The sequence below is a fragment of the Carassius gibelio genome, chromosome A7 (assembly GCF_023724105.1).
Source record: "Carassius gibelio isolate Cgi1373 ecotype wild population from Czech Republic chromosome A7, carGib1.2-hapl.c, whole genome shotgun sequence".
Classification (NCBI taxonomy): domain Eukaryota; kingdom Metazoa; phylum Chordata; class Actinopteri; order Cypriniformes; family Cyprinidae; genus Carassius; species Carassius gibelio.
The window spans coordinates 6867904-6893854 of record NC_068377.1 but is presented as its reverse complement, the minus strand read 5'-3'; the positions used below and the strand labels follow the sequence as shown (position 1 = coordinate 6893854).

At 39.0% G+C, this 25951-nt stretch overlaps 1 protein-coding gene and 2 non-coding genes across 3 annotated transcripts; all 3 read left to right on the top strand.

Annotated features, from left to right (window-relative positions):
* The first annotated feature begins 7077 nt into the window (after window positions 1–7077).
* On the top strand, window positions 7078–24045 carry LOC128016525 (importin-7). Its single transcript, XM_052601087.1, has 25 exons — window positions 7078–7369; window positions 9415–9496; window positions 11886–12039; window positions 12144–12302; window positions 13074–13230; window positions 13334–13423; window positions 13908–14002; window positions 14180–14264; window positions 14352–14486; window positions 14779–14878; window positions 14982–15058; window positions 15848–15964; window positions 16529–16618; window positions 16745–16910; window positions 17005–17165; window positions 18895–19023; window positions 19533–19599; window positions 19682–19807; window positions 19974–20071; window positions 20712–20807; window positions 20919–21139; window positions 21240–21448; window positions 21911–22117; window positions 22199–22315; window positions 22994–24045. Exons 1-25 carry the CDS (start codon window positions 7286–7288, stop codon window positions 23089–23091), a joined length of 3120 nt encoding a protein of 1039 aa, XP_052457047.1. The 5' UTR covers window positions 7078–7285; the 3' UTR covers window positions 23092–24045.
* On the top strand, window positions 13532–13712 carry LOC128017957 (small nucleolar RNA SNORA23). Its single transcript, XR_008184648.1, has one exon. It is a non-coding gene; the product is annotated as a small nucleolar RNA SNORA23 (small nucleolar RNA).
* On the top strand, window positions 15596–15776 carry LOC128017958 (small nucleolar RNA SNORA23). The gene has a single exon (XR_008184649.1). It is a non-coding gene; the product is annotated as a small nucleolar RNA SNORA23 (small nucleolar RNA).
* Window positions 24046–25951: the final 1906 nt, after the last annotated feature.

Here is a 25951-nt window from a genome sequence, read left to right as displayed (position 1 = left end):
TGCCACCTAGTAAAGATATCGAGACATTGGATGAATGGATAATAAAAAGTACCATGGTATTTCTGAAGCAATTTTAGGAATACAAAACTTTTATTTTCAGCTATTCGTACAGTATGTCGCCTGATGTTTATTATCGATCATTTTGGACTTTCTTGTGAATTGTCTGGTAGGCTATAGTATAATTCAAGTGTCAAATGATGAGTTGACTCATCTGTCCCTAATATATTATACCAAACTATCATGCTTTGTGGAAAAAATGAGATTAACTACTCTTTATGATGTGCAGTGGTTTTTGACTTGCATAGGGAAGTCCACGTCACAATTATAATGATAACAACACAGAGGAAATATATCATTGGAGTCACTTTCAGAAGTTTAATTTTAGTTAATGAATGATACAAATGTTGACAGCCAATCAGAATCTACCCAACTTCAAAGAACTTGAGTATTTTAAGCAGCAGTTGACAGAACTACAGTGTATGCTTCAGATTAACAGAATGCTTTTAATCTGTTGATGTCAATGTTAATGTAGATATTATTATAGTAATCATAATACTTATCGTTCTTGGCACGAACAGGCCTTAAAGGGTCATATAATGGTGCTAAAAAGAACATTATTTTTTGTAATGAAATCTATGCGGTTTAAGGTTACAAAAATATTATTTTTCACATACTGTACAGTATTGTACATGGTCCCTACACAGTGTTCATTGCTCCCTACTCCCTGAGCAGAGGAAATATGTTTAAATCTGTACTTCACTTCCGAACATTCATTCACGGATGTGCACTGCATAATGTCTTCACACACGGGCAAGTGTGAATCATATACCCCTGTAAATAAATTCACGTCTCACACACTTCAATGCTCGCTTCAAACTGGAATCATGGATATATATCCATTGATGTCCACATCCCAGGGGTATTACGTTCAAATAGAAGAAGTGCCTGAAGCGATATGATAGGTAAAAATTGATAGCCTGAATGCACTGTAAGTCACTTTGGATAAAAGCGTCTGCTAAATGCATACATTTAATTTTTAATTTAATTTAAATTTATAAGAGAAACATACAAAATGTGCAGAACACACGACTGGAATTGAGCTGCTCTACATTGTTCAAAACATGTGTTCATGCGTCAGTGGCAAATCCTTTACATATGTAAACGTACTTAAAGAGTGTCAGAACAGAGTCAGAGTCAGAACAGCCGGCATTGTAGTCTTCTCTCCCAGGATCAGGAAACAGTCCTCCATGAAATGAGTAGGCTGAATTTCTGGGTTAAATTGTTCTGGAAACGTGTTGTAAATACAATTTAAGCACTGATTTCTAGTTGTGTCCAATTTTGGAAGGCCAAACAAAGTAGTTTCCCTTTTAAAATGAAACAGCGTCTCCTCAATATGGCGCCAGTGGCAACACCGAGAATTAAAGTTATGCATTCTTTCTTTGCATTAACTCTTGGGCGGTGTAATGCAAATCTTCCCACATTGTGACATAGACATGTGGGGGCGTGTTTAAATTAGGTATTTTAGGAGGGGGTGGATGAGTCTTAACATTTATAAAGAATTTGAGGGAATGAGATTTTAGTTTTTGCTACTTTAGGGATCTAATCTATTCACAAACAGCTTGTAACCCTCCAAATAGAAAGGAAAACTTGAAATCGTATCATATGACCCCTTTAAGCCAGGGAGAATGAAAGAAGAATGAGAGAAGAACCTAAGCCTGCTTCTTGCCATTGTGAGAAGAAGATACATGCAGCAGAAGAAGCCAGAAGCCTTCCCTTGTGGCCATCCCATGCCTATTAGAGCAAATGTCTGAGCAAATTCACCAGCGACGTTGTTCCAATTGTTGTGCCGTGATTGTGACTGGCCAGGCTAGCTCAGTGCTTCACACGATGGCAGTGCTCCAAGTGTTCCAGGCCAAACTTCTCAACACCATGGACTTATCGTGCTAGAGTTCTGATGTCTTCAGAGTGCTGTGCACAGTGACTGTCTTGGCTCTGTGCACTACTAAGGCTACAGCGCAGACGATCTGCAAGGCCATTGCCAACTTGGTGGTGCTGGAGTGCCACCCTTGGCTAAATCTAATGGAGATCAGGGATGCTGACAAGGTCACCTTACCAGATTTTCCCTAAAGACTGTTTGGCCCAGCCGTGGATGGCATTGCTGAGTAGTTTACAGCGACACAGAAGTCATCGCAAGCAATGTGTCTCTAAGCCAAAGTGCTCCAGTGTGGTTGCAGTTTCAATTTACCAGAAGGCTCCATCCTTTCAGCAGCCTCCTAAGCCAGTGCCACCATAGCCCCAGCCTAAATCAGAGCTTGGGCTTCAGCAGTGCCCCCAGATGACAAAACACTACTTGTTTCCTACCTTGGTGATTGGTTGATTTTAGCCCATTCAGAACAGGAACCTGGAGTGGCTGGGGGCTGGGGTTGAGAATCAATTTATCTCCCAGCCAGAGAGTAGTATTTCTATGCACAGTAATTGATTCTGCCTGAATGCTGCATGGATTACGCAAGAACGCTCCCTGACATTCAAACTAAGGACTTCACAACCTCTCTGAGCTTTCCAGAGGATGCTCAGCCTCATGTCGGTCACTTCCTCTGGGCCTGCTTCACATGCAGCCACTCCATTATTGGCTCAAAGCCCATGTCTCATCCCATGCTTGGGAGCCTGGGATGTTTTCATTTCAGGTTAACCCACCGCTGCATCAGAGCTCTGGTCCCTTGGAAAAAACTGCCTCCAACTCGGGTTGGGGAGATCTGTATTAGGGAAGACCTGTGTTCGGCTCCTGGTCAAACCTGGAGCAATGCTTTCACATCAACTGTCTTGAGATGATGGTGGTTTTTCTAGCCCTGAAAACTTTCCATGGGCACTTAAATGGTCCATTCATTAAATGGGCACCCTGGTCCATTCAGACAAAAAGATGGTGGTAGGCTTTATCAATCAGCAAGGCGGTCTCAGGTCATGCTCCCTTCACAGGTTGGCTCTATGCCTCCTTTTATTGGCGCAATGCAAACTCCTCTCACTGAGAGTAGTTCATGTGCAGGGCGGACTGTGATGTCTAGGGGCAATGTGGCTCCAGGAGAATGGAAACAACATCCCCAAATGATTCAAATTATCTGGTCTGACTTTGATAAGGAAGATGTCGAACTCTTTGGCTCAAAAGACAACTTTCACATCCCAATTTACTTATCAAAACAGCAAGATGCCCTTGCCCTTGATTGGCCCAGCACTCACCTGTATGCCTCCCCCCAAACGGCACTATACTCACTCAGGTCATCAGACAGGTCAGGAAAAATTAGTGGTTCCCCGAGTTGATACATGCCGCATTTCCACCGAAATTACCCGGAAAATTTGTACCAGGAACTTTTTTCCCCAGGAACTATTTTCCCCAGACCTGTTGCTTTCTGCGTTTCCACCATGTTCTAAAGTACCGGGAAGATTAGGCAAATAGACTGGTGATGTAGGTCTGCGTGCATTTCTCAATACAAAATACGTTGATTTTGGACCTGGATCCTCAGTAGGTCTGACTTTGCGCATTCGACTCGGGAGTGTGATGTCTGCGATGACGCAAATCCAGTAAATCAGCAAACAGCAGCGTGCTTGATAACATCGGTCGGCTGACCATGGCTACTGCAATTTTCCTCACTGTACATTTACAATAAAACAAAATAGGATATCAAATACCACTGCCTCCTTTCGTTTTCATTTAAACATAATAACAGCTGCAGAAATGTACTTAGTTCAGGGAAATGTATATATATACAGCCATTACAATGAAAAGAAATATTATATGAATTGCTTCTTTTTATTTTCATTTTAACATATAGATACATTGAATACAGACCAAAGAAAACCTGTTAGATTTACGAATTTTATGAATTATATTTTATGTTTAACCGTAAAGAAACATCAGACCCAGCGGCACATACCAGAAGGTCTAGCCGAGGCGAGGCTGCTCTTGGCGGATACATAAGCACTGAGCTCCCACTGTTCGTGATAGGCGCCATCTTTATAAATAAACCACAGATTTGAGTTTTAAACAACTACATTCTCACCTGATATACTTTTAAAATTACATTTCAAGACACAATAACAGTAATATTTTGAAAATTAATGGTGGTTGAACTCAACCAAACTGCATGAACTCAACCAATCAGGATGTTTAGCTCCCAAGTCCTCTCCCCAAACTTTGAAAAAGTACTACCTCGCCAGCAGGGACATTCTGAGCACACCCCTTCCACACTCAAAGTATATTAGGATGACCATATGAGCCATTTTCCCAGGACGTGTCCTTGCCAGGATTTCTATATTGCCTAAAACATCCAAAGTAGTTTGCCCTTTAACATGCAGGTATGTTACATAATCAACCAATGATGGCGTGTGAGAAGGTAAGATCTACAGAGAATGATCAAAGCAATGCAAATACACGTACATGTTAATTGTCTGTTCGTTCATTCAATTTGAAGCGTCGCTCCGCACCGATCATTGTATGACACCAAAGTACCAAGAGAGTGATTTGAATGCATAAGGAGCCGTCTGCTCTGCTCTCTATAGCTCTTATGAATGTCATACAATGATCGAACTGCACAACACAAACAGCCAAAATCTGGATATTGTATTTCCTGGCAAGGATGCGTCCTGGGAAAATGGCTCATACTGTATGGTCACCCTAAACTATATGTGGCAGCCATCGTCCTGGCACGTCCTGATTTTGCCAAGTCCGATGTGTTCCTAGGTCAACATATTTTGTTGACCCTGGAACAACATTTTACTCCAAAAATATATTCTTAACCATATCCCTACACCTAAACCTAACCTTAACCATGAGTAATCCCTAAAATCAGAGGAAATGATAGATGAATGACACTGATGTACAAGCACCAAACATTGATTTTAAGCATAAACTTCACAAAATCTATAAACTGGTTCTTCAAATCTGATTGGTTAATCACAATGTTGTTCCAGGGTCAACAACGATGTTGTCCCAGGAACATGTCTCACTTGGTAAAATCAGGTTAGGCATCGTCCTGAATCATTCTCTCGTGGCTGCCCAGTCAATCGGCAGAAGCAACCTAGTCATTACATTTTTGAAGGGAGCTCGAAGATTGAATCTGCCTTACCCTCATACCGTGCCAACTTATCTATAGTCCAAGGAGAGACTGTTCGAAAGGGAATGCTCTGGTTACTAAAGTAACCTTGGTTCCCTGAGTTGAGGGAATGAGTATTGTGTAGGTTGCCTTGCCATAAGGTTGCTTGCAAATCTATAACTGTCGCTTTTGTCAAAAGATTCTGAAAGATGCCACTCAGATCTTATGTAGTGGACCCCTTTTGGCGGATTGAAGCTAAATTGGTTCGTGCAGCTACAAGAACATGAAAAAAATCAGGTGTCAGTATCAGAGTAAACAGAAGTTTCCCCATAAGTGTCAGCAACACACTGCTTGTTTCCTTATCTCAGGGAAGCGAGGTTACATTAGTAACTGGAGCGTTTCAATAAATTTTCATGCCAAGTCTTGCATGGAAAAAGGGTCTTAGTATTCTTGGCCAATTGATAAAATTTCCAACATTTTGACACAACTTAATTCATAACATGCGTCAGACTGATACACTAGAATATAGTGTACCAGTAGTACACTAATAGTAGTGTTTTTTTAATTGACCAAATAAAATGTGGAATGTATATGAGAGTGTTACCTATGAAAGGATGAGAAGATGAAAAATTACCTAAAACCAATTTCACAACTTAAATGCTGAATGTGTGATTTTATCTGTGACAGGATGATTGACAAGTCAGTCACAGCTAACTTTGAGACAAGCCATAGAGGTTTAGTATTCTCGTCTGAATTTTTCTTGTAAGTCAAGTTGAAGAGGGGGTTGAGAAGCATCCATAATTATCGGAACTACTTTGTGTTATGTAAATTGTCTATGCAAAGGAGGGTGGAGTTAGTGAAAATATCCTTTATTAGCCCATTTAAATAGACCCCCCCCCCCCAAGTGTGTTGTAGAGTGGTTTTTGCATTGTTACTCTTCCATGAATTCCATTTGACTCTTTCATATTGCCATTAAAGGCCGACTGAGCAAAACAGGTTTAATTCTGAGAAGGTACAGGACCGAAAAAAAAAAAAAAATGACATGAGTTTCAGTCACAAAGAAAAAGTATGTCTCATAAGTAGTTCACATTCCAATAAACATTCCTTGTCCCAAAAAATTTATTATGGGCTGCAGACTAGTTTCTGTCAAAGCTAATGTCAAATGATATTGTAGAGGGGGCAAAGGAGAAAAAAATAATATAAGAAATATGTAAACTATGCCCACCAACAAACATGCTAATTACATTTAATAGCTTTTTCGTCATAATGCACAACTATTTTAACACATATGATGAAAGCTTATGTGTATGTTTATATATATATATATATATATATATATATATATATATATATATATATATATATATATATATATATATATATAGTTTAAACTGGCTGTTACACTGTAAACTGTCTAAAGTTGTTACTGTACAAAGCACAGTAAACTATTTCTATAAAATATCATTGCACTACTGTTATTTTTGCATAGAATACATTGTTTAACAATACTATTGCACACTCATCCAACTGTATTTATTACCACTGTTCATAATGAATATATAATCCTTCATTGCTGCTGTTCATGTACATATAACCCCTACATGGCATTCCTATTCCTATTTATATTCTGTACATATTCTGCTTAATACTGTACATAGTAACTCCACTGCACATTCCGTAAATCGTACATTCACTTACTCTGCACTTATATGTATATAAAACACTATATTCTTGCACTTCTGGTTAGATGCTAACTGCATTTAAGTAGCTCTGTACTTGTATACTATATATATTTTTTTTTTATGTATCTTTTTTATACGTTTTTCGCATTAAATCCAACATATTAACACATTTATGATAGGGATACGAAAACAAAATGCATAAAAAATATTGTTATTGTTTACGCAACTACAGTGCAGTCGCCATGGTAACATTTGTTTTTGTTTTGCATGAGGTGTTTTGGACCACTAGTGACACTAACCAGCGCTAACGCAGATTCAACGACAAAAACTACAACTCCCTGCACGCTCTACCGTGGAGCGGAAGCTCGCTGTGGAGAAATTGGCGCTGATCTGTTCGGCCCATCTCCACTGTTCTTCCTTTCGCGCCGGTAGCCGAAGAACCGAGCGTCCATGTGCGCAGCGCCCGGGACTTCATAGATCACCGAGCCTTCCGCATCCGAGCCAGACCGCGACCTTGTGATGGATCTCAACTCTTTGATCGAGGCCCTTCGGGGCACGATGGACGCAAATCTGCGTGAGGCCGCAGAGAGACAACTGAACGAGGTGAAGTGAAGTGATCTGATGATAATGATGGTGGTGGCGCGCCTCGGGCCTTGCGTAGCAGGGTGGCTGTAGCCGCTAGTAAATCTGTCAAAATATACTTTTGATACCATTTTTGTTGGTGTGTAGCACTTCAGTAACACATTTTATGAGTTGACACTCTATTAAAAGGCGAAGATAACGTATTTTTTTAACGTTCTGTAACGCGCGCTGGCAGCTCGTGTCCGTGTACTACGTCACCGCGATAATCGTTCACGCAAATGTGATAGTGTTAAACAGACGATACGGCGCTTAAATGTTACATAAATTAGACAAGGTGATAAGAACAGACACAGTTTGATGCGTCTCTATGTTCTGAGGTCCAATTCTGATGCGTCTGAGCGTGTTATAGCGGTTTATTTGGACTGCGCGAAAGTGCTAGCGCCTGAGATGCTAGGCGCTAGTCTCTCACGTGTCAACATGAGGCAGGAGGCTTGTTGTCATTTCTCTCTCTTCGTAAACCATTTAACCAATTTAACTCGCCAGGATATCCAATGAACACGCTAAACCTTTAAACCAACGTGACGATAGATTTCGATAGCTACTCATGTGTAAAATCGATGTTTTGACACTGTTTGGGCCCGTTACGTTACAATAGCGACCTGCGTCAGTTTTAAAAGTATTGACGATGTGATGTGTACCATGTTTTTTTTTTTTTTTTTTTTTTTTTTTTTTTTAATGGATTTCTTCGAAGTGTCAATACACAAAGGTCATATTATGCCATCGCTGTATCGGCACAGTACTAGTTTGTAAATGGCCAATAACTTTGGTTTTTGGTTAAAACCAAAATGTATGATGTAAGTTAAGTGTATTTTTAATGCAGAGTTTGTCATTGGCAAATTTGTCATGAAATGTAATTTATTACAAAGCAGTTACAAAAGTGATGACTTTCCAAGGACAGGGTTGTCTACTATGAAGATTTAATTTGTTTTTTTATTCACTGAAATTGATTGTCATGTGTTCCTTTCTAAAGTAATAGCTGAGCTGGTGCTCTTGATTTCTGTGATATGTGTTAGTTTGAGACCAGACATTTTTGGTATTTATGAGAGCGCGAGCATGTTTATTTAACCTTTATTTATTGAAGAACATGAAGTATATAATTAATCAGAAGTGTTTATACTTCTAGTGTAACAACAATTTTTTTTTTTAGGGCCTAGCATGAATTATTTAGAGCAATCAAAAAATAAAATAAAGTTATATTAATTTAATTGTCATGCAGTTTGGGGGTCTATGAGTCAAAAAAGGTTGATAACTCTTGAGGTCCAGGATCGATGCCTGCTGCGAGCTCCTGTGACACAGTCACTGTCTGGCCCGGCTCCAGGCGTCCCATGTGGACGGCAGGCTCAGATTCCTGTGTGCTGACGCTTTGGTGGTCGGGTGAGAATGCTGTCATGGCATTTCAAGCTGTGTCCATTTATTCAGAGCTTGTTACAATGGAGTCACCACAGGACATGTTAATCTCGGGACATGCTGTATTTTAAAGAACATATTCGAAGGAGAGAAAACGCACTGAAATGGCCATAAATGGTGACGCTTCAAGTTGGCTAGATGTCAGCGGTTCTTTCCACAGAAATCTTTGCTGACTAGTTCATTTTGTATGTTTATGGGGTTTGGTATCAGAGGCCAGAAGCAGATGTGGTGTTTATTTGAAAGAGAACTGTCAAGGAGTTCCCTGAAACGCCGTTTCGTTTCATCCAGTGTAGCAGCACAGCTCTGTTTGCAAACCGTCCACCCTAGCAATTAATATAAAGTCTGTTTTATGCCACACACTGAAAAACAAAAGCTGTATTTACACAATGGAATATATATATATAGCCATTTTTTTTTTTTTTTTTTATTATCCAGGTATCATAAACTTAATTTTCATGCAACCCTGAACCACTTTTGCACATGATTGGTATTAAATGTTTACAGAACCCAAACCCCAAACTGTCCTTTAAATGATCAGCATTCAGTCAAATGCTGCATTGTACATTTCTCACATTTGTGATTTGTTTTCTGCTCCACAGGGCCATACCCAGGTGCGCTTCATGTCTACACTACTGCAGGTGACCATGTCTGATCAGTTGGATTTGCCTGTGCGGCAAGCAGGTACGGTTAATGGCTCTTTAACATCCTTACATCCTCGTCCTCTCCTCAGCAGAAACCAGTGTTACACTCAATGCTGCTGTCATATTTAGCATATTCAGCGGTTGAACTGCACACACAGACATCCTCCTGTCAGTCTCTCTCTGTCCCGGTTCCATCTTTAGTATCAGATGTCATATGTTGACACAGAGCTGAGACATTCTGTCACCGTGTTTGAATACAGATTCAAGGGTGGAGTTGTTACATTGGGTCTTGACAATTTATCTTTTTCTATTTATATGCATCTCAAATGTTTGTTAGTGATCTTTCGGTTCTGTGTGTATGTGTACCGAACAAATAAGGCATTGTTTTTACGTAGCATTTCATTTACCTCGAAGTCATCCGTGTGCACAGCTCATTAGTGCGCTACAAATAAAGTCTAGAGAAGCGCGTGTTGCAAAATATTAGATTATGCTCATTACATTTTACTTTACCTGTTATTGATGTCTTAGTTATTTAATGTAGGTTTAAATATATTTGTTACAAAACATGTTATGAGAGCCACTGTGTAAATCAAAATATTTCAAATAACAAATATAATTTGTATAATATAGAAAGGAAAAAAAACTATTAAAAACTGCATTCTGTGCAATTGAAATGATTGAATAAATTTTTATACTATTTAAAAATAGTAATTGGGTTTGGGATCTATTGTTAATTGTAACCTTATAGTAATATAAAAGGCAATCCTATAGTTTAGAGTATAAGCTGAGGTTGATTTTTACCCCTAAGAAAATGTAATTATAATTTAATTTAAAGAGAACAGTTTAACAAAAAAGTTGTACAGTTAATCAAATTGACATCTGATGTCTTCTTTAGCGGTTAATTTTTTTTATAAACTTATAAAATGATAAAAAAAAGTAAATTACATTCTTTTTGTGAAATATAGCAGCAGTTTATTTGATGAAAGATGGTATAACCTAAAGGAATTGTCATTTTCATTTATGTACATTTTAAAGATTGATTAGATTCCTTAAGTTTAAATTAATTTGATTGCCAGTGTTTGGGAAGATAAATGTTCAAGCATTTTAAAAAATAAAATAAAACCGAATTTGATGCGTGAAATTAAATGGAATTTTGAAAAAATAAAACCGCTCTTGGAGTCTTTTAAATAAATTAGTAATTGGTAAATTGTATGATGTTCAGGTGGTTAGTTGGTTCGTATTAAATTTAAAAATTGAAACTGAACCCAGAATAAGTATGGAAAGCACAGAATGTGGGAAATATTGCAGTTATATTATTTGCTAGGAATCTTTAGTTACCTCACAAAGAAAACTTCTAACTGTGAACAGACCTGTAACAGTCCTTTAGAAAAAAATCTCAAGTATATTTGTTAACTGGTTTTAAAAGAAAATTTACGAAAGACACATCTTTGCATTCTCTAAGTTCTTTTATTTATTGCATTATGCTGCATTTGAGACAGTTATACATCATGTGACTTAAATTTACTCCAAGCATGTGTTGAAGTTGCTCTATTTAGTTAAAATGCCATTTAAAATGAAGTATCACCTGACTGCTATTTGACAGTTTGGCGGTCACATTCCCAATTGCGGTTCACACCATTAGATTCGGGATAGAGGGAGGCATGAGAAGAGCTGCTGATTCAGCAGCATCAGGCAGGATTACTGGTTTCCGCTTTATAAACCTGTATTTCATCAGTCTGCTGTTTGATTGTCTCTAGTCTAACTCGACCTCCCTGTCAACTAATGCTGGTTATATATTCAGCACTTCTGCTGGCAACTTTGTGTACTGAAACGGTTTATGGTCTGGTTGACTGTGATGACTTTTTATTTAATTTTTTTTTTATAAACCAAAGGAAAAGACTGTTGCTCCAGATGCTGAGTGTTTCTAAATATGTGAGCGTTTGTAGTGAAACTGAGTGAATAGAATTGAAAAAGCTGCTCTCTGGAGAGGCCTGAAGTGCACCTGCTGGGATTTTTCAACAGCTGCGTTGAGTGCCTGACATAGTTCAGGCTTCCTTGACATCACATGGGTATTCAAACAAAGCATGTTAACCTCAACCTTTCTTTGCACGAACTGGGATTGGTTTCAGGGCCAACAAGTTTTCAAATATGTTCAGAATAGCAGGCATTCATGCCACTCATACTAAATGTATTGTACAAAAAACATTATACTAATATTCTAATGTTAGAGACCCATTAAACTTTTTTTTTTTCTGGATTCCATTTTGATGGATTAATAATTTTTGTAATTTTAATTTAATCATTAAAAAATGCAAATTCTGTGACTTTCTGCAAATTACGATTTTATGACTGGATTTCGCAATTGACCCTGCAATCCAAGCATAGCCTTTAGAACTCTAGGATCTCTGACCTCTTTTGTTGTTGTTCAGGTGTGATCTACCTGAAGAATATGGTGACACAGCACTGGAGCGAAGGAGATAATGCAAACACAGAAGGCCCTACCAGTAACATCCCAGAAGAGGACAAGCAGTTCATTCGAGACCACATAGTGGAGGCCATCATCCAGTCCCCAGAGCGCCTCAGGTAACACAGCGGTACACAGAGTCGGGGGGGGGGGGGGGGGGTGGGGGGGGTGTAGTGAAAGACCACTTTCTTTTATAACCTTTTTTCTCTTCTCACTTTCATAGAGTGCAACTCACAACTTGCATTCACCACATGATCAAGCATGACTACCCCACTAGATGGACTGCTATCGTGGAGAAGATCGGCTTTTACCTGCAGTCTGATAACAGTGGCTGCTGGCTGGGCATCCTGCTGTGCCTCTACCAGCTGGTCAAGAATTACGAGTAAGAGAGCGGTGAAACACTCACAGGTGGTGTTCAAACTGAGCATTATTTCTGAATGGATTTGAGAAACCAGGATTGGCACTGAGTGTCTGATTTAGATTTTTTGCAGTTACTTAAATTGGATAAATTCAGACAGTGCATTTAGTTTATGTGAAAAAAAGTGTAGCCATCAACATGATGCTAAGTGACATTGTTCTAAAATGGAAATCTGGAAATGTTGCTCTGCCAATACCCATCGTAGCATAGATAAAGACTGTTTACTTGTTGCATATTATGAGATGAAAATCATTCTGGATTTGTTTTAATCGGAACTTTGACACATTGGAGCTGCACAATTATGACAAAAATCATAATTTCCACTGAATGTTTATACCATTCTTTGAAGCAAATGCATGCCATATTGTTATATGAAAATAAACAAGCTGAAAACATTTTAGCTGAAGAACTTTAATTGCTTTATATAGTATTACCGGTAAGCGTCAAATGTCAACTATACATTGGATTGGTTTCTTCAAAAAAAAAAAAAAAAAAAAGTAAAACTGAATGGTATTATAATGTTATAATGGGAAAAAACCCCACATCTTAAGCATGCAGAATAACATTCTGAAATTCGATTCATTGTGCAGCCCGATGACACATACACTTTAAATAAGCAAATAATGTATTGTATTATCTTTTCTGTCATTGCAAAATTAAGGTAATAAGCCATACTATATACCACCAATGTGGAGTCCTGATGGATGTCCTTATTTTTTTATTTTTTTTTTAAAGGTACAAGAAACCTGAGGAGCGCCAGCCATTGGTCGCTGCCATGCAGATCTTTATGCCCATGTTGAAGGACCGATTCATACAGCTTTTGCCGGACCAATCCAGTGACTCTGCCCTGGTGCAGAAACAGATCTTCAAGATCCTTTACGCTCTCTTCCAGGTGTTCCCATCACTTCTGATGCCTATACTAAAGGAGCTTGCAACTTTTTCACAATGAAGCTTTTGTGGTTTGGTCTCATGTATTGATTGGTCTGTTTTTACAGTATAACCTCCCTCTGGAACTGATCAATCGCCAGATTCTGACCGACTGGATGGATATTCTGAAGACTGTCGTGGACAGAGATGTTCCTCCAGTAAGATGTTGTTTTGTTTATAATGCCTGTTGTGTTTGGGCTCGCATGAGTTTAGCATAATGGAAGGGTTGGCTTTAATGGGCTCATAGTGTGTGTAGATTGGCTGTGGGTGGACGGTGTGCGTAGTGTCAGTCTACGTCTAGAGCCGTCTCCAGTCTGTGTCTTACAGGCTGTGAAATGGTTCTCACACCACACTCACAGCCACAGAGCCAATGGAGATCATAGTACTGGCCCAGTGACGTCTAAACGACTATCCACCACTGGCCAGCCTCCATAGTCTCCTACAAGATCCAGTAAACTACTTAAAGATCAAAAATCAATGGCTGTGATCAGGAAAACATACTACCATACAACTGCATTATGTGTATTGTGAACAAAATACCTGGGTGTGGCATACTAGAGTTTGGAAAGTTTGTATAATTTCATGCATTGTTCAGTTTTGTGTCTCTAATCTTCTGAAGTGCTTGTGTGTGTGGTTTTGCAGGAGGCCCTTCAGGTAGATGAAGACGAGAGGCCCGAGCTGCCCTGGTGGAAGTGCAAGAAGTGGGCGCTTCACATCCTCGCCCGGCTCTTTGAAAGGTGCAGTACTAACATAACATCACTTCCTCCCAGGAGCACTACAGATAAAGCGTTTACAGATGACTTGTGGTCCATTTGAATCCCGGCCCACGCTCAGCAGTTGGAAACACTTTATAGTTATTTTCAGCACAAGGTCTTGTGTGTTTGCTGGATTTTCATGCATGTTTTTGCCTTAAGGTATGGAAGCCCTGGCAACACAACCAAAGAGTACACAGAGTTTGCAGAGCTTTTCCTCAAGGGTTATGCTGTGGCTGCACAGCAGGTAAACAGGAGACGCCAGTATGTTGTTCAGTGGGTTTTTGACATGTTTTGAGATAACCGATGACCTTTGACTGTTTGGTTCTGATAGGTACTGTTGAAGGTGTTGTATCAGTATAAGGAAAAGCAATACGTGGCTCCCAGAGTCTTGCAGCAGACACTCAATTACATCAACCAGGGAATCGCACACGCCGTCACCTGGAAGAACCTAAAGCCACACATCCAAGTATGTAGATGTTCTTTTACATGTTTGCTTTTCATAATGAAATTAAGTAATTTTAGGGTCAGTATAGTAAAGTTGCAAATTAATGGAAGTAGAAATGCATCTTTTCTTCCGTATTGTCATGCATATTAAAAAAGAAAAACAAATATATGTTGGCAGATTAGAATGAGAGTTTGTAGCTGATCGTAAAAAGAGTGTGGGGGTTTGAATAGATTGGGGAAGTGCAGCTTACGTTGTCTGTTTTCTTGACTTTTTACTGGACATTTTTGATTTAAAAAAAATTGTTTGGTTTCAGGGAATCATTCAGGACGTGGTGTTCCCCCTCATGTGCTACACAGACAGCGATGAAGAGCTCTGGCAGGAAGACCCTTATGAGTACATCCGCATGAAGTTTGGTTAGAACACCAACTTATTTTTCTGAACCACCAAAAGTTTGAGTAGAAGTCTAAAGCCAGATAAATGTACTAATTCTTTTTTTTTTTCTCTGTTGTCTCTTAGATGTTTTTGAAGACTTCATCTCCCCCTCCACTGCAGCTCAGACGCTCCTCTTCACCGCTTGCAACAAAAGGAAGGAGGTGGGTGTTTGGAGGCGCCATCTGGCAAGAGTCCTATGATGTGATTGTGTTTGGCTGAGTTTTGTGTATCTCTTACTGCCAACCCTCATGTATCCAATCAGCACCCCGTGGCTCCTTCAACAGAACTGTTGGATGCTTCTGACGCCAGGTGGAAAGAGTTTCTCCGTCATCTCAAAGAGCTGTGTCTCTTGTTCAAATTAAGCAGTTTTTTCCATTGTAGTTCTTTGTAGTACTCTAATCTGATTATTTTTTCAAAGCCTTTTTTACTCCCCTAATATCGGTCATGCACTAATCGTTACACCCTTACAAATTAATTGTTGGATTTCATCGATAAGTTGTTGCAGCCCTAGTTTTTATGATTGGTAGGAATTACCCGATTCCGCACTAATTTAGGGTTACTATGCTTGATTTGAAAGTGTCCCACCTTTAAATTGGACATTGCATATTTGTGCACATGCTCTGTCAGAGCTTTCTCAGGTGTGCAAGTAACTTGAGAGTTCCAGCCTGTGCTTTGAAAGAGTCCATTGATTGGCTGTGGGTGGACGGTGTGCGTGGTGTCCATCTGCGTCTAGTGCGGTCTCCATTCTGTGTCTTACAGGCTGTGAGACTGCTCTCATGCCACATTCACAGCCACAGAGCCAATGGAGATCATAGTACTGGCCCAGTGACGTCTGAACGACTATCCACCACTGGCCAGCCTCCATAGTCTCCTACAAAACCTACACCACATGAATCATGAGGTGCTTTGGTATTTTGAGTCCTATGTTAACCACCTTTGTTGTATAACAGGTGCTGCAGAAGTCCATGGGCTTCTGTTATCAGATCCTCACAGACCCGGCCTGTGACCCCAGGAAAAAAGATGGCGCTCTTCATATGATCGGCTCACTGGCTGAGATTCTTCTCAAGGTGATTTTTTTTAAATGAATATTAATTACAATAAAATATAATTTAATAATAAAACACAATAAATTGTTTGTTTTGGTTTGTTTTTTAACTGTTTAACCTTGAATTCTAATAGCGTATGACCAAAATGGTAAAGCTTATGACACCAAAATGTTTCAATACTACAGCAAAAACTACTAGCACAATTAATATTAAAGACAAATGAATGGTCTGTAAAAAAAAAAAAAAAAAAACAAGAACCAGTGTTAGTGCAAAGAAATACAAAAAACTAATTTATTAAATATCAAATAAATTTTTCCAGGTAGTTCTAACCGTAGAATTCAGTCGCAAAAATTGAATGATTAATGACGCAGATGGCAGCATATAGGGCTGCTGTCACTTTAAGACACAATATTATGATACACAGCTGTTCACTTGAGACATAACCGACTGTGTTTAAGAATATTTTCATGTGCTTAAATGGTCTAAAATCAATTGAATGTTTAGATTGACGAGACTTAAAAAGCAGCATTGGTTATTCTAGTATTGAACATTCTGAAAAGTTGTATGGATTATTTTTTTTATTAGAGGAAGATCTACAAAGACCAGATGGAGTTCATGTTGCAGAATCATGTCTTCCCTCTGTTCCGCAGTGAGCTGGGTTACATGAGAGCCCGGGTGAGAGATGTGCTCAGTGCAGCCATTAATCTTATGTTATTACACAATCATTCGGCCTCTGGATAAAAGCATTGCGAGTACTGCAAACTGTCCACTTGTCTTAGTTCATGGTAATTCTGCCTCTAGGCCTGCTGGGTTCTTCATTACTTCTGTGAGGTCAAGTTCAAGATTGACCAGAACTTGCAGACAGCCCTCGAGCTTACCCGCCTGTGTCTGATCAATGACAACGAGATGCCTGTTAAAGTGGAGGCTGCCATCGCCCTCCAGGTCCTCATCAGCAATCAGGACAAAGGTAAGATTTCACTCATTTGTCTTCCTTTTTCTGTTTAATGCCTTCGTCTTGCATTTGCTGAATTTGAGATGACTTTGTGTGGTTTTGCCATCAGCCAAAGATTACATCACCCCCCACATCCGGCCCGTGATGCAAGCCCTCCTCCACATTGTGCGTGTGACCGAGAATGACGATCTTACCAACGTCATCCAGAAGATGATCTGCGAGTACAGTGAGGAGGTCACACCAATCGCTGTAGAGATGACCCAGCATTTGGTGAGAGCCATTTAAATATTCGTTTTAACCCTGTTAAAGCCTGACATGAAATAAGTGCTAAAGATGTTTTTTTTTTTTAAATGGAAGTTTATTGAACCTTTCGACAAAATCTTTATTATATCCCCCGTAATTCCTCAAATAAAAACGGGCCTCTTATAGTGGTTGGGGCATGGTCAACACGGGCAAATAAAGGCGGGGGGAAAATTTGTGCAGCAGAACCAGATAACGAACATACACGCCCACTGCCGGAGCGTTTCTTTCTCGAGTCATCAGTACACTGAACCGAGAATCGTTTCTGTCGGACTCATCCGATTCGAGAACGGAGGAGCAGCTGATACTGCGCATGTGTGATTCAGTGTGAAGCAGACTGACACAGAGCGCGTCTGAACTGAACGGATTCTGTGCTAATGTTATGATCTCTGTCCACTGGAACGCTATCGCTTTTAATTTAAAACGGATTATTTAAAACAATTACTTATCAAACAGATGGAATTAGAAATAAAGGCCCACCTCTAATAAAAGCCTGCTTCAAATAAAAGCCTGTTACCCTCTGCAGTTCAGGTAAATAAAGGCCCCGGCTTTTATTTGAGGAATTATGAGAGAGAGAGAGAGAGAGATAAATATATATATATATATATATATATATATATATATATATATATTTAATTTTATTTTTTAACACACACATTTGGTAAAGTATGATAAAAGGAGAATATGGAGGAGGGAGGGGAAAAAAAACTGAAATTGTATTAATTAGACCAAACTGCATATAAATGATTGGTATGTAGACAAATAAACATTCCTCAAAAAAACTGATGTTTTGTTGTCATTTGATACATTTTATCATTTACATGCTTTTTCTGAAAATGTGAAATAATCAAGTGAAAGTTACTTCAGTCCAGTAAGTGTTCATCTTGAAATATTACAAATAATATTATGTTTAATTTATGAAAATCAGAAAATATTTCACAGCAAATGCGGAAGTATTTACTAAAAGACCTTTTACTTGCCAAAAGTATTAACAATCAATCAGACGACAAGGCATGTAGTTGATTGCTGGAAAACCTGTTGTACACAATGTTTTGATATCATTTAGAGGTCTTAGAAATGTATAAGGGCCTTTCGCACCACCGGAACCTTTTCATAGGTCCAGAACTAATTGTGGAACTATCCACTTTTGGGCGTTTTCGCAATGCAGGAACTAGATGCTATTTTAGTACTGGACTACCTTTTTCAAGAACTAAATTAGCTCCTACTCTGGAGCCGGGTCTAACTAGCGCAGCTGCTACTACGTGACGTGAGTAGACATTGATTGGCCAGACACGTTCGAAAACATCCCACAAATGTAGCACTACCGGTTGTCATATGTCAACATTCATGTCCATTATTGTGAAACTCAAAAACTCAGCTCTGTTCACGGCGTCCTCCATCCTCCTGTTATTAACAGTATTCTTATTTGTTAACGTTGTTGATTGCCGCACACAAATGACATCACTGTCAACCGGCTTCAGCACGTCCTAGTACACCCTGACGGTGTAAATGCAGCCCTTTAAATGGTACTGGGACATAGTTCGCAGAAAATCATCATCCTAGTACTGTACATTTTAGCTCTGGACCTAAAGCGATGTGAAAGGCCCTATAGTTTAGGTTTTATAGGGTTCCAATAATATGCACAAAGGGCTTTGGTGAATCATCTTGGAAGTAAACATGCTTGATTCCTCTCTCCCAGGCCTTGACCTTCAATCAGGTGATCCAGACAGGGCCTGATGAGGAAGGAGGTGATGATAAAGCAGTGACAGCCATGGGCATCCTTAACACCATTGACACACTGCTGAGTGTAGTGGAGGACCATAAAGAGGTGAGAAAATAGAAACTTCGGCGGCAGAAGTTCTTCATGTCTCTCTAGCCTGTAGCACCCTGCTGAATTACTTCCAGCCGCCCACAAATGCAAAAAAATAAACAATAATAATTATATAAATAAATGTACGCCAACTTCTGACAAAGTGCCTCAATGGCTGGAGAGCAGAACTGGCTTTTAAATAGCCTTTTGGAAATCTATAATTTTTATTTATGTGCTTTCTTTGCACTGTATGTGATTTCATGCTAATCCCTTGTGCTATGAATTTGATCTGAATGCTTCTTTAAAAATGTATGAATTTCATTTATTTATGGAAGATATTGAACCATGTGGAATTTAAGTAGAGATTGCACAAGCACAGTTTGAAGTAGGACATTAGATATGAAATTAGCGCTTTATTTACATGCTGAATGTTAAAGTGCATTGGTTTTTGCCTATACGGTTGAAACTCAATTATATCTGAGCATAGATGCCACTGTGCATTAACACTGCTGATTGATTGATTTCAGATTACCCAGCAGTTAGAGGGCATCTGCCTGCAGGTGATTGGCACAGTTCTCCAGCAGCATGTCCTGGGTGAGTTTCGTACGCTAATGGACAAACCCGTTTTAAATGACCTTATACTCATGCATTGATGGTTTTGGGTTAATTTTCCCAGAGTTCTACGAGGAGATCCTGTCCCTGGCCCACAGTCTGACGTGTCAGCAGGTGTCCCCTCAGATGTGGCAGCTGCTCCCTCTGGTCTATGAGGTCTTCCAACAAGACGGATTTGACTATTTCACAGGTCGTGCAGAGGCCGGCGTTTGCTTCGCATGTTCACCTTTTTAAATTGCAAACAATCTCAGATGATTGTGCAGATTTTCTTTGGTTGAGAAAAGTGACCGCTGTTTACTTCAACTGATAGATATTAAAATATTTGAGTGTAACTTCCTCATGCTACTTTTTTTCAGATATGATGCCACTTCTCCATAACTACGTCACCATTGACACAGAAACACTCTTGTCTGACACCAAATACCTTGAAATAATCTACAGTATGTGCAAAAAGGTACAACTAATTTCATGCAAACCAAAACTGAAATCGGTTAAATTTTTTGGTAACACTTTATTTTATGGTGTCCTTGTTACACATTACATGTACTTACTATTATAATAACAATTAATTGTGCATGATAAGATGCAAGTAATGTGTTCCTGTGGCTCGGTGGTAGAACATTGCGTTAGCAGCACAAAAGGTTGTGGGTTCGATTCCCAGAGGAACACGTTAGGTAAAAAAAAAAAATGTTAGCCAGAATGCACTAAGTTGCTTTGGATAAAAGTGTCTGCTTAATGCACAAATATAATTTTTATTTAATTTAAAGTAATCCTAAACCAAACTCAAATCCTAATCCTTACCATATAGTAAGACGCACTTTTTTATTTTTATTTTACGGTTTATAATTTTTTTTTGTAAACAGTGTATTTACAAAGAAAGTGCTTAATAATGAAAGGTCACTACTTAATATGGATTAAGGTTAGGTTTTGGGTTCTCTTCAGGGATAGTACCTTGTTGCTCTAGAACGCACATTGTACATGCATTTAGAACAGGACTGTAAATTAAAGTGCTGCCGTAAAGTTTCTACCTTCCTTTGACTTGAAGACAATGAGGCGATATGACTTTGTATTAATAAGACTGTGTGCCCAATCAGATTTTGTCAGGAGACCCAGGGGAGGACCCAGAATGCCATGCTGCCAAGCTGCTGGAGGTCATCATTCTACAGTGCAAAGGTCGTGGTATTGACCAGGTGTGTTTAGAATGCTAATTAAGTTTCTAGGTTTTAACCACTGTATTGTGAAAACTTGACGGGAATAATGCAATGTAATGAGAAAGTTGATCTTGGTGCCCGTTCCTGCAGGTGGTGACCTACTTTGTAACAACTGCTTTGGAGCGTTTGACGCGTGAAGTGAAGACCAGCGAGTTGAGGACCATGTGTCTGCAGGTGGCCATCGCTGCGCTCTATTACAGTCCTCCTCTGCTCCTCAGCGCACTGGAAAATATGCGTTTCCCCAACAACACCGAGCCCATCACCAACCACTTCATCTCCCAGTGGCTCAAAGACATCGACTGCTTCCTCGGGTACACCCTTCATACCATTTTCTGGGATGAGATCTAAAGCGTTGCTTGCTCAAACATTTGTGTCACAGTCATTGCAACATGCAGTTGGTGTTTATTGCAGGCTCCACGACCGAAAGATGTCCGTGTTGGGACTGTGTGCTCTAATGGATCTGGATCAGAGGCCACAGGCTGTCAATCAGGTCGCAGGTCAGCTCCTCCCAGCAGCCATCCTCCTGTTTAACGGCCTGAAGAGGGCCTACGCCTGCAGGGCTGAACATGAAAAGGAAGATGAGGACGAAGAAGAGGATGGAGAGGAGGAAGAGGAGAATGGTAAATGAGATTTACTAAATCATAAGTCTTATCTACGTAACAGCAGTATTTAAGTCTTCAGTCGGAGTAGTTGCAGTAATATTTAGTTATACATTGCATTTTTCAGTATGAATACGGCATAACTTTTTTTTTTATACTATGTAGAACAAATACTACAATTAAAGAAACATTTCAAACATTAGTGACATCTTTTTATTTCTCTCTTTATACAATACAGATTTTTTTGAAGGCAACATTAGCTTAGTAACAGGGAAATAAATTGTTGAAATTCTTAATCTTGTTTTTTTTTTAATAATCCAATTGAGTTGGAGCAAATAAAGAGTCAACCTTGTATTCTATTTAATTGAAACAACAGCAGGAAATGGAGCTATTTAATCAAATGCACCAATTCACTCATTTTGATGTTCTGTTTTCAAAGTAATGAACTGTAATTTTGATGTGACTCATTGTGTTTCCATGCAGTCGAGTTAGGCAGTGATGAAGACGACATAGATGATGAAGGCCAGGAATACCTTGAAATGCTCGCTAAACAAGCTGGAGAGGACGGTGACGATGAAGACTGGGAGGAAGATGACGCAGAAGAGACCGCTCTTGAGAGTTACACGACCTCAGTTGATGACGAGGACAACCTTGTTGATGAATACCAGATCTTCAAAGCCATAATACAGAGTATGGCTTTCACATATAGTATGAATTAAACAATCTACTTTTAAAGGGTGTTTTACTGACAGACTGCTCTCTTTCCTCTAGATGTCCAGGCCCGTGACCCAGTGTGGTACCAGGCGCTCACACAGTGCCTCGATGAGGAACAAAGAAAACAACTTCAGGATATTGCAACACTTGCAGATCAGCGACGAGCAGCACATGGTGAGGCAACAAAATAAAAAAAAAAATCTGTGAGGAAAGTGATTGCGCAGCACTTTATCTGACTTGATGATCAATATTTTATGTAATATTTTATCTGGCTGAAATTGGACCCAAAACCTACTTTAAGCTAGTCTGTAAAAAAAAAAATATGTACACATTAATCCAGATACATTTGAAAAAGTTCCTCACTAGTGTTTTGTAAATGTTACTAGTCCACGCTGACTCTTAAATCACTGTGCATGTGTAAATCATTAATATTGAGATAATACAGAGAGGCCAGATGTTATTTTTCCTGAAAACATCATTTCAAAATCAAAAACTTTCTATGCACGGTCAAAGGACAGCAATTCTGAGTTAATACTTTTAAGGTTATACAAAGTACTTGTGCATTTTTACATTATGCATAAAATTCTTGCCATGATTAAAAATGCATTGTTTTTGAATACCCCAGTTTTCAGTCTACTCTTAAAGCGCAAAAACTGATCTTTCAAATTTAGCAACTTTGTTCCATTTTTGCTGTACAAAAATACACTTCAGTGTGAGCGAAAGGCCAACATGTAGAGAAAATAAAAGATGTTTCCGGAAGTTTTGCCTTGATATGCTACCAAAATGTTACTACTTTCTTCACCCTGCTGATTTCTTTCCCAATTTTTGCTTATGTTTCTGATTAATTTTTAGAATCAAAAATGATTGAGAAGCATGGAGGATACAAGTTTGCAGATCCGGTGGTGCCATCCAATTTCAACTTTGGTGGCAGCGCCCCTGGGATGAATTGAGTCCTCTTTTTCCCTTCCCCTTTCTAACTGTGACTGAATGTAGTGAAATGAAAACACTTGTGTGGCTCCCTGAAGTAGTGGTTCCAGAACTGGTTCTTCTCTCTCACTCTTCAATCGGACTATCAAATTCAAACAGCACCAGAAGATGTGGGAAGGCAACCAAACGCAACCAATGCCTGGGAAAACAAACCAAGAACTTGAACGCTAAGCAAGAGGGGGGGGAGGGAGCTCTGAACAACGTTGTCTTATGGAATCCAAAAATAAGAGGGATACCAGAATGGCAGCTCCCACACACATACTATGGGGGCTAATGAATTGAAATTGAGACATAATGTTAAATCGTTGTCACTGTATGGGCCAAAGGGCCTTTTCAAGATTATACCTCTGGCAGTAGTGTGTCAACGTTTTTCTTCATCAAAAAAAAAAAAAAACACACAAAAAAACAAATCTCATATTGTACATAACTAGCCAAGGCACTTGATTTTTAAGTTGCCTGGTCAAACAACCAGAGGCATTTGTAAGGTTTCAACGTGTATTCAAATGTAGCATATTGGATACTTGTGATAGCACTATGTGATGCCTGATCTCTGTAAATTAATGACTAGCACTTTCATATCGTTCAGGTCTCTTAGCCTTCTGTATCAGACTGCAAATTTTTTAACTCAGTTGAAAACTATTTAAGAATTGGAACATTGTTACCTGGACGGTGACTTCTCCTCCTATAATGGTTGGTGTTCAGAGGGCTTCAATAGTAGTGTGTGGCAATCATTTGCTGCTTGTAATGATAATGTTTTAGGCTCCAAAAGAAATGCACTTGGTGTTCGATCCGGATGAAGATATTGTTACAAGCACTGTAAGTCATTGGAGCATGATTTAAGGATGTCTCAAGCATTTGGTTGATGTATGGATGAACCATCAGTATACACAACATTAAAAAAAACAAACAGCTTTAAATTTGATTTTTTTTTTTTATCAGTTCACCTGGAATTTGTTAATTTGCCTTTAATGCGATTTGCCAGGCATTTCTTTACTACCTTGGCTGCACTTCCCAAAAGCTTCATTAGCGAACTATGGTCGCAGTTTCTGTCATTACTAACATAGGTCAACAATTCTGTTTTACGAATCTGACGTTCCAACAAACGTTAATTTGCAAACGTGTGGATGGAACTACAGCATGTTCTAATCTCTTGCATTTCATCTAAATATACATTTTAATCTATATATTCTAGCTTGCAAACAATCAGGCCTTGTTTTAAGAGTCAATAGATGTCAGCGATGAGGGGAAACTGCGATGAATCGAACATCAAATAATGAAGCAATACAAATAGTGCGGTAGTGTTGAGAAGCTTCGTTCGTAATGGCAGCTTCTCTGCAAAGTTGCTGACTGAATGAACCATGTTAGCAATTAAATGTGTTAAAGTGTTAAAAAAAATGAACTGTTTTCTGTTTGTGTAATTGACATTGAGCTGACGTCACTATCTGGTCTGTCATTAATCTGACTTTAATTGTAATTTCTAGTCGGTTGGAGTTTATTACTTCACCTATGTGACATCATTAACGTAAGTCCTTGTTGAACCAATATTGTGCAAATGACGGAGGTGTGACCCTGTTAAGGAAAACAGTTTTAAGCAGCTAATTAGTTTCTCCAAGAATGCTTTATACTGTTTTAGTTTAAGTGAGTTGGAACCCATGTGGTTAAGAACTGAATCAAACAGAAAACATAGCAGCAATAATGGGGCCTATAAAGAGTCCCTTAAGCCATGAGCTTAACTTCCATGAAAATATGTGTCATGTTTTTGACTTTGTCTTAATCTGATCCAATATTTTTTGAACTATTCCTGGACATTTTGGATGTTTCCATTATTTTACACACTGTGACATGACTGGGTATGTCCAATAAAGGAGACATCCGAAAGGTGCACTGCTTTTATAGGTTCCACGAACAGTTTGAAAACTCCTGATCTTACCAAACTTTGTGCAGTTTGGACAGTTCTTGTAAGATTAGCAAAAAGCTATGAAAGAGTTTATGCCATTGTTTGGAACATGTGATGCATTGTTTTGCATGTACGTGGGGTTATATGGTGATAAGCAAACATGATTTAAGGACAATTTATTCTACATTTGTCATGGTCCTGTTTACTTAAGTACACCAAAGCTTTCAAATATATCCTCACTTCCTGATTTCCATTCCTGTAGCTCTTCAAGATCAGAAATTAGTATCCCTTTGTTACACGCGTTATTTGGTGTATCAAAAAGCTTTGATAACTATAGATGTTATCTGACCCAAATGTGAAGCAAAATAAAAGCTGTAGGATAAGTTCTCATAGTGATGTACAGACTCCATTTTTATTAGGATCAGAGGCCACCTATTTCCTCTTCCTTCTCTTCTATTCTAAGTGTTTGTGCAGGTCAGCTCTTTAATGGATAACTGAAATCGGATGGTGCATCAGTGAAGCCTATAATGCGCAATATCATCTGGATTTCATCTGATGAAATGGCACTTTCAGAAAGTGGCTCTCCAGCATTAGAAACGAGGATCCAAGCAGTACACAAAAATTATTTGGTGTATCAAAATGATCCAACCCAAATGTGGAGAAAATCAGAGTGTTTTAAAATGTGTGGTTTGTTCAAAATGGCAGAAAATGTGTGGGTGAAAATTGAAACCAAGTGCACTGAATATATTTCCAGGCCACACTGTTCAAAAATTATAAACAAGAATATGTCAAAACTGTCAGTGGTGCTGGAATATTTGAGAGACTTTAAAATTGCTACCAGTAATGCCCTGTCCAGTAAGTATACCAAATTTCACAACCATTTTGCATATGGTTTGGAAGGCTATGGAGTTTCAAAATATGTGACG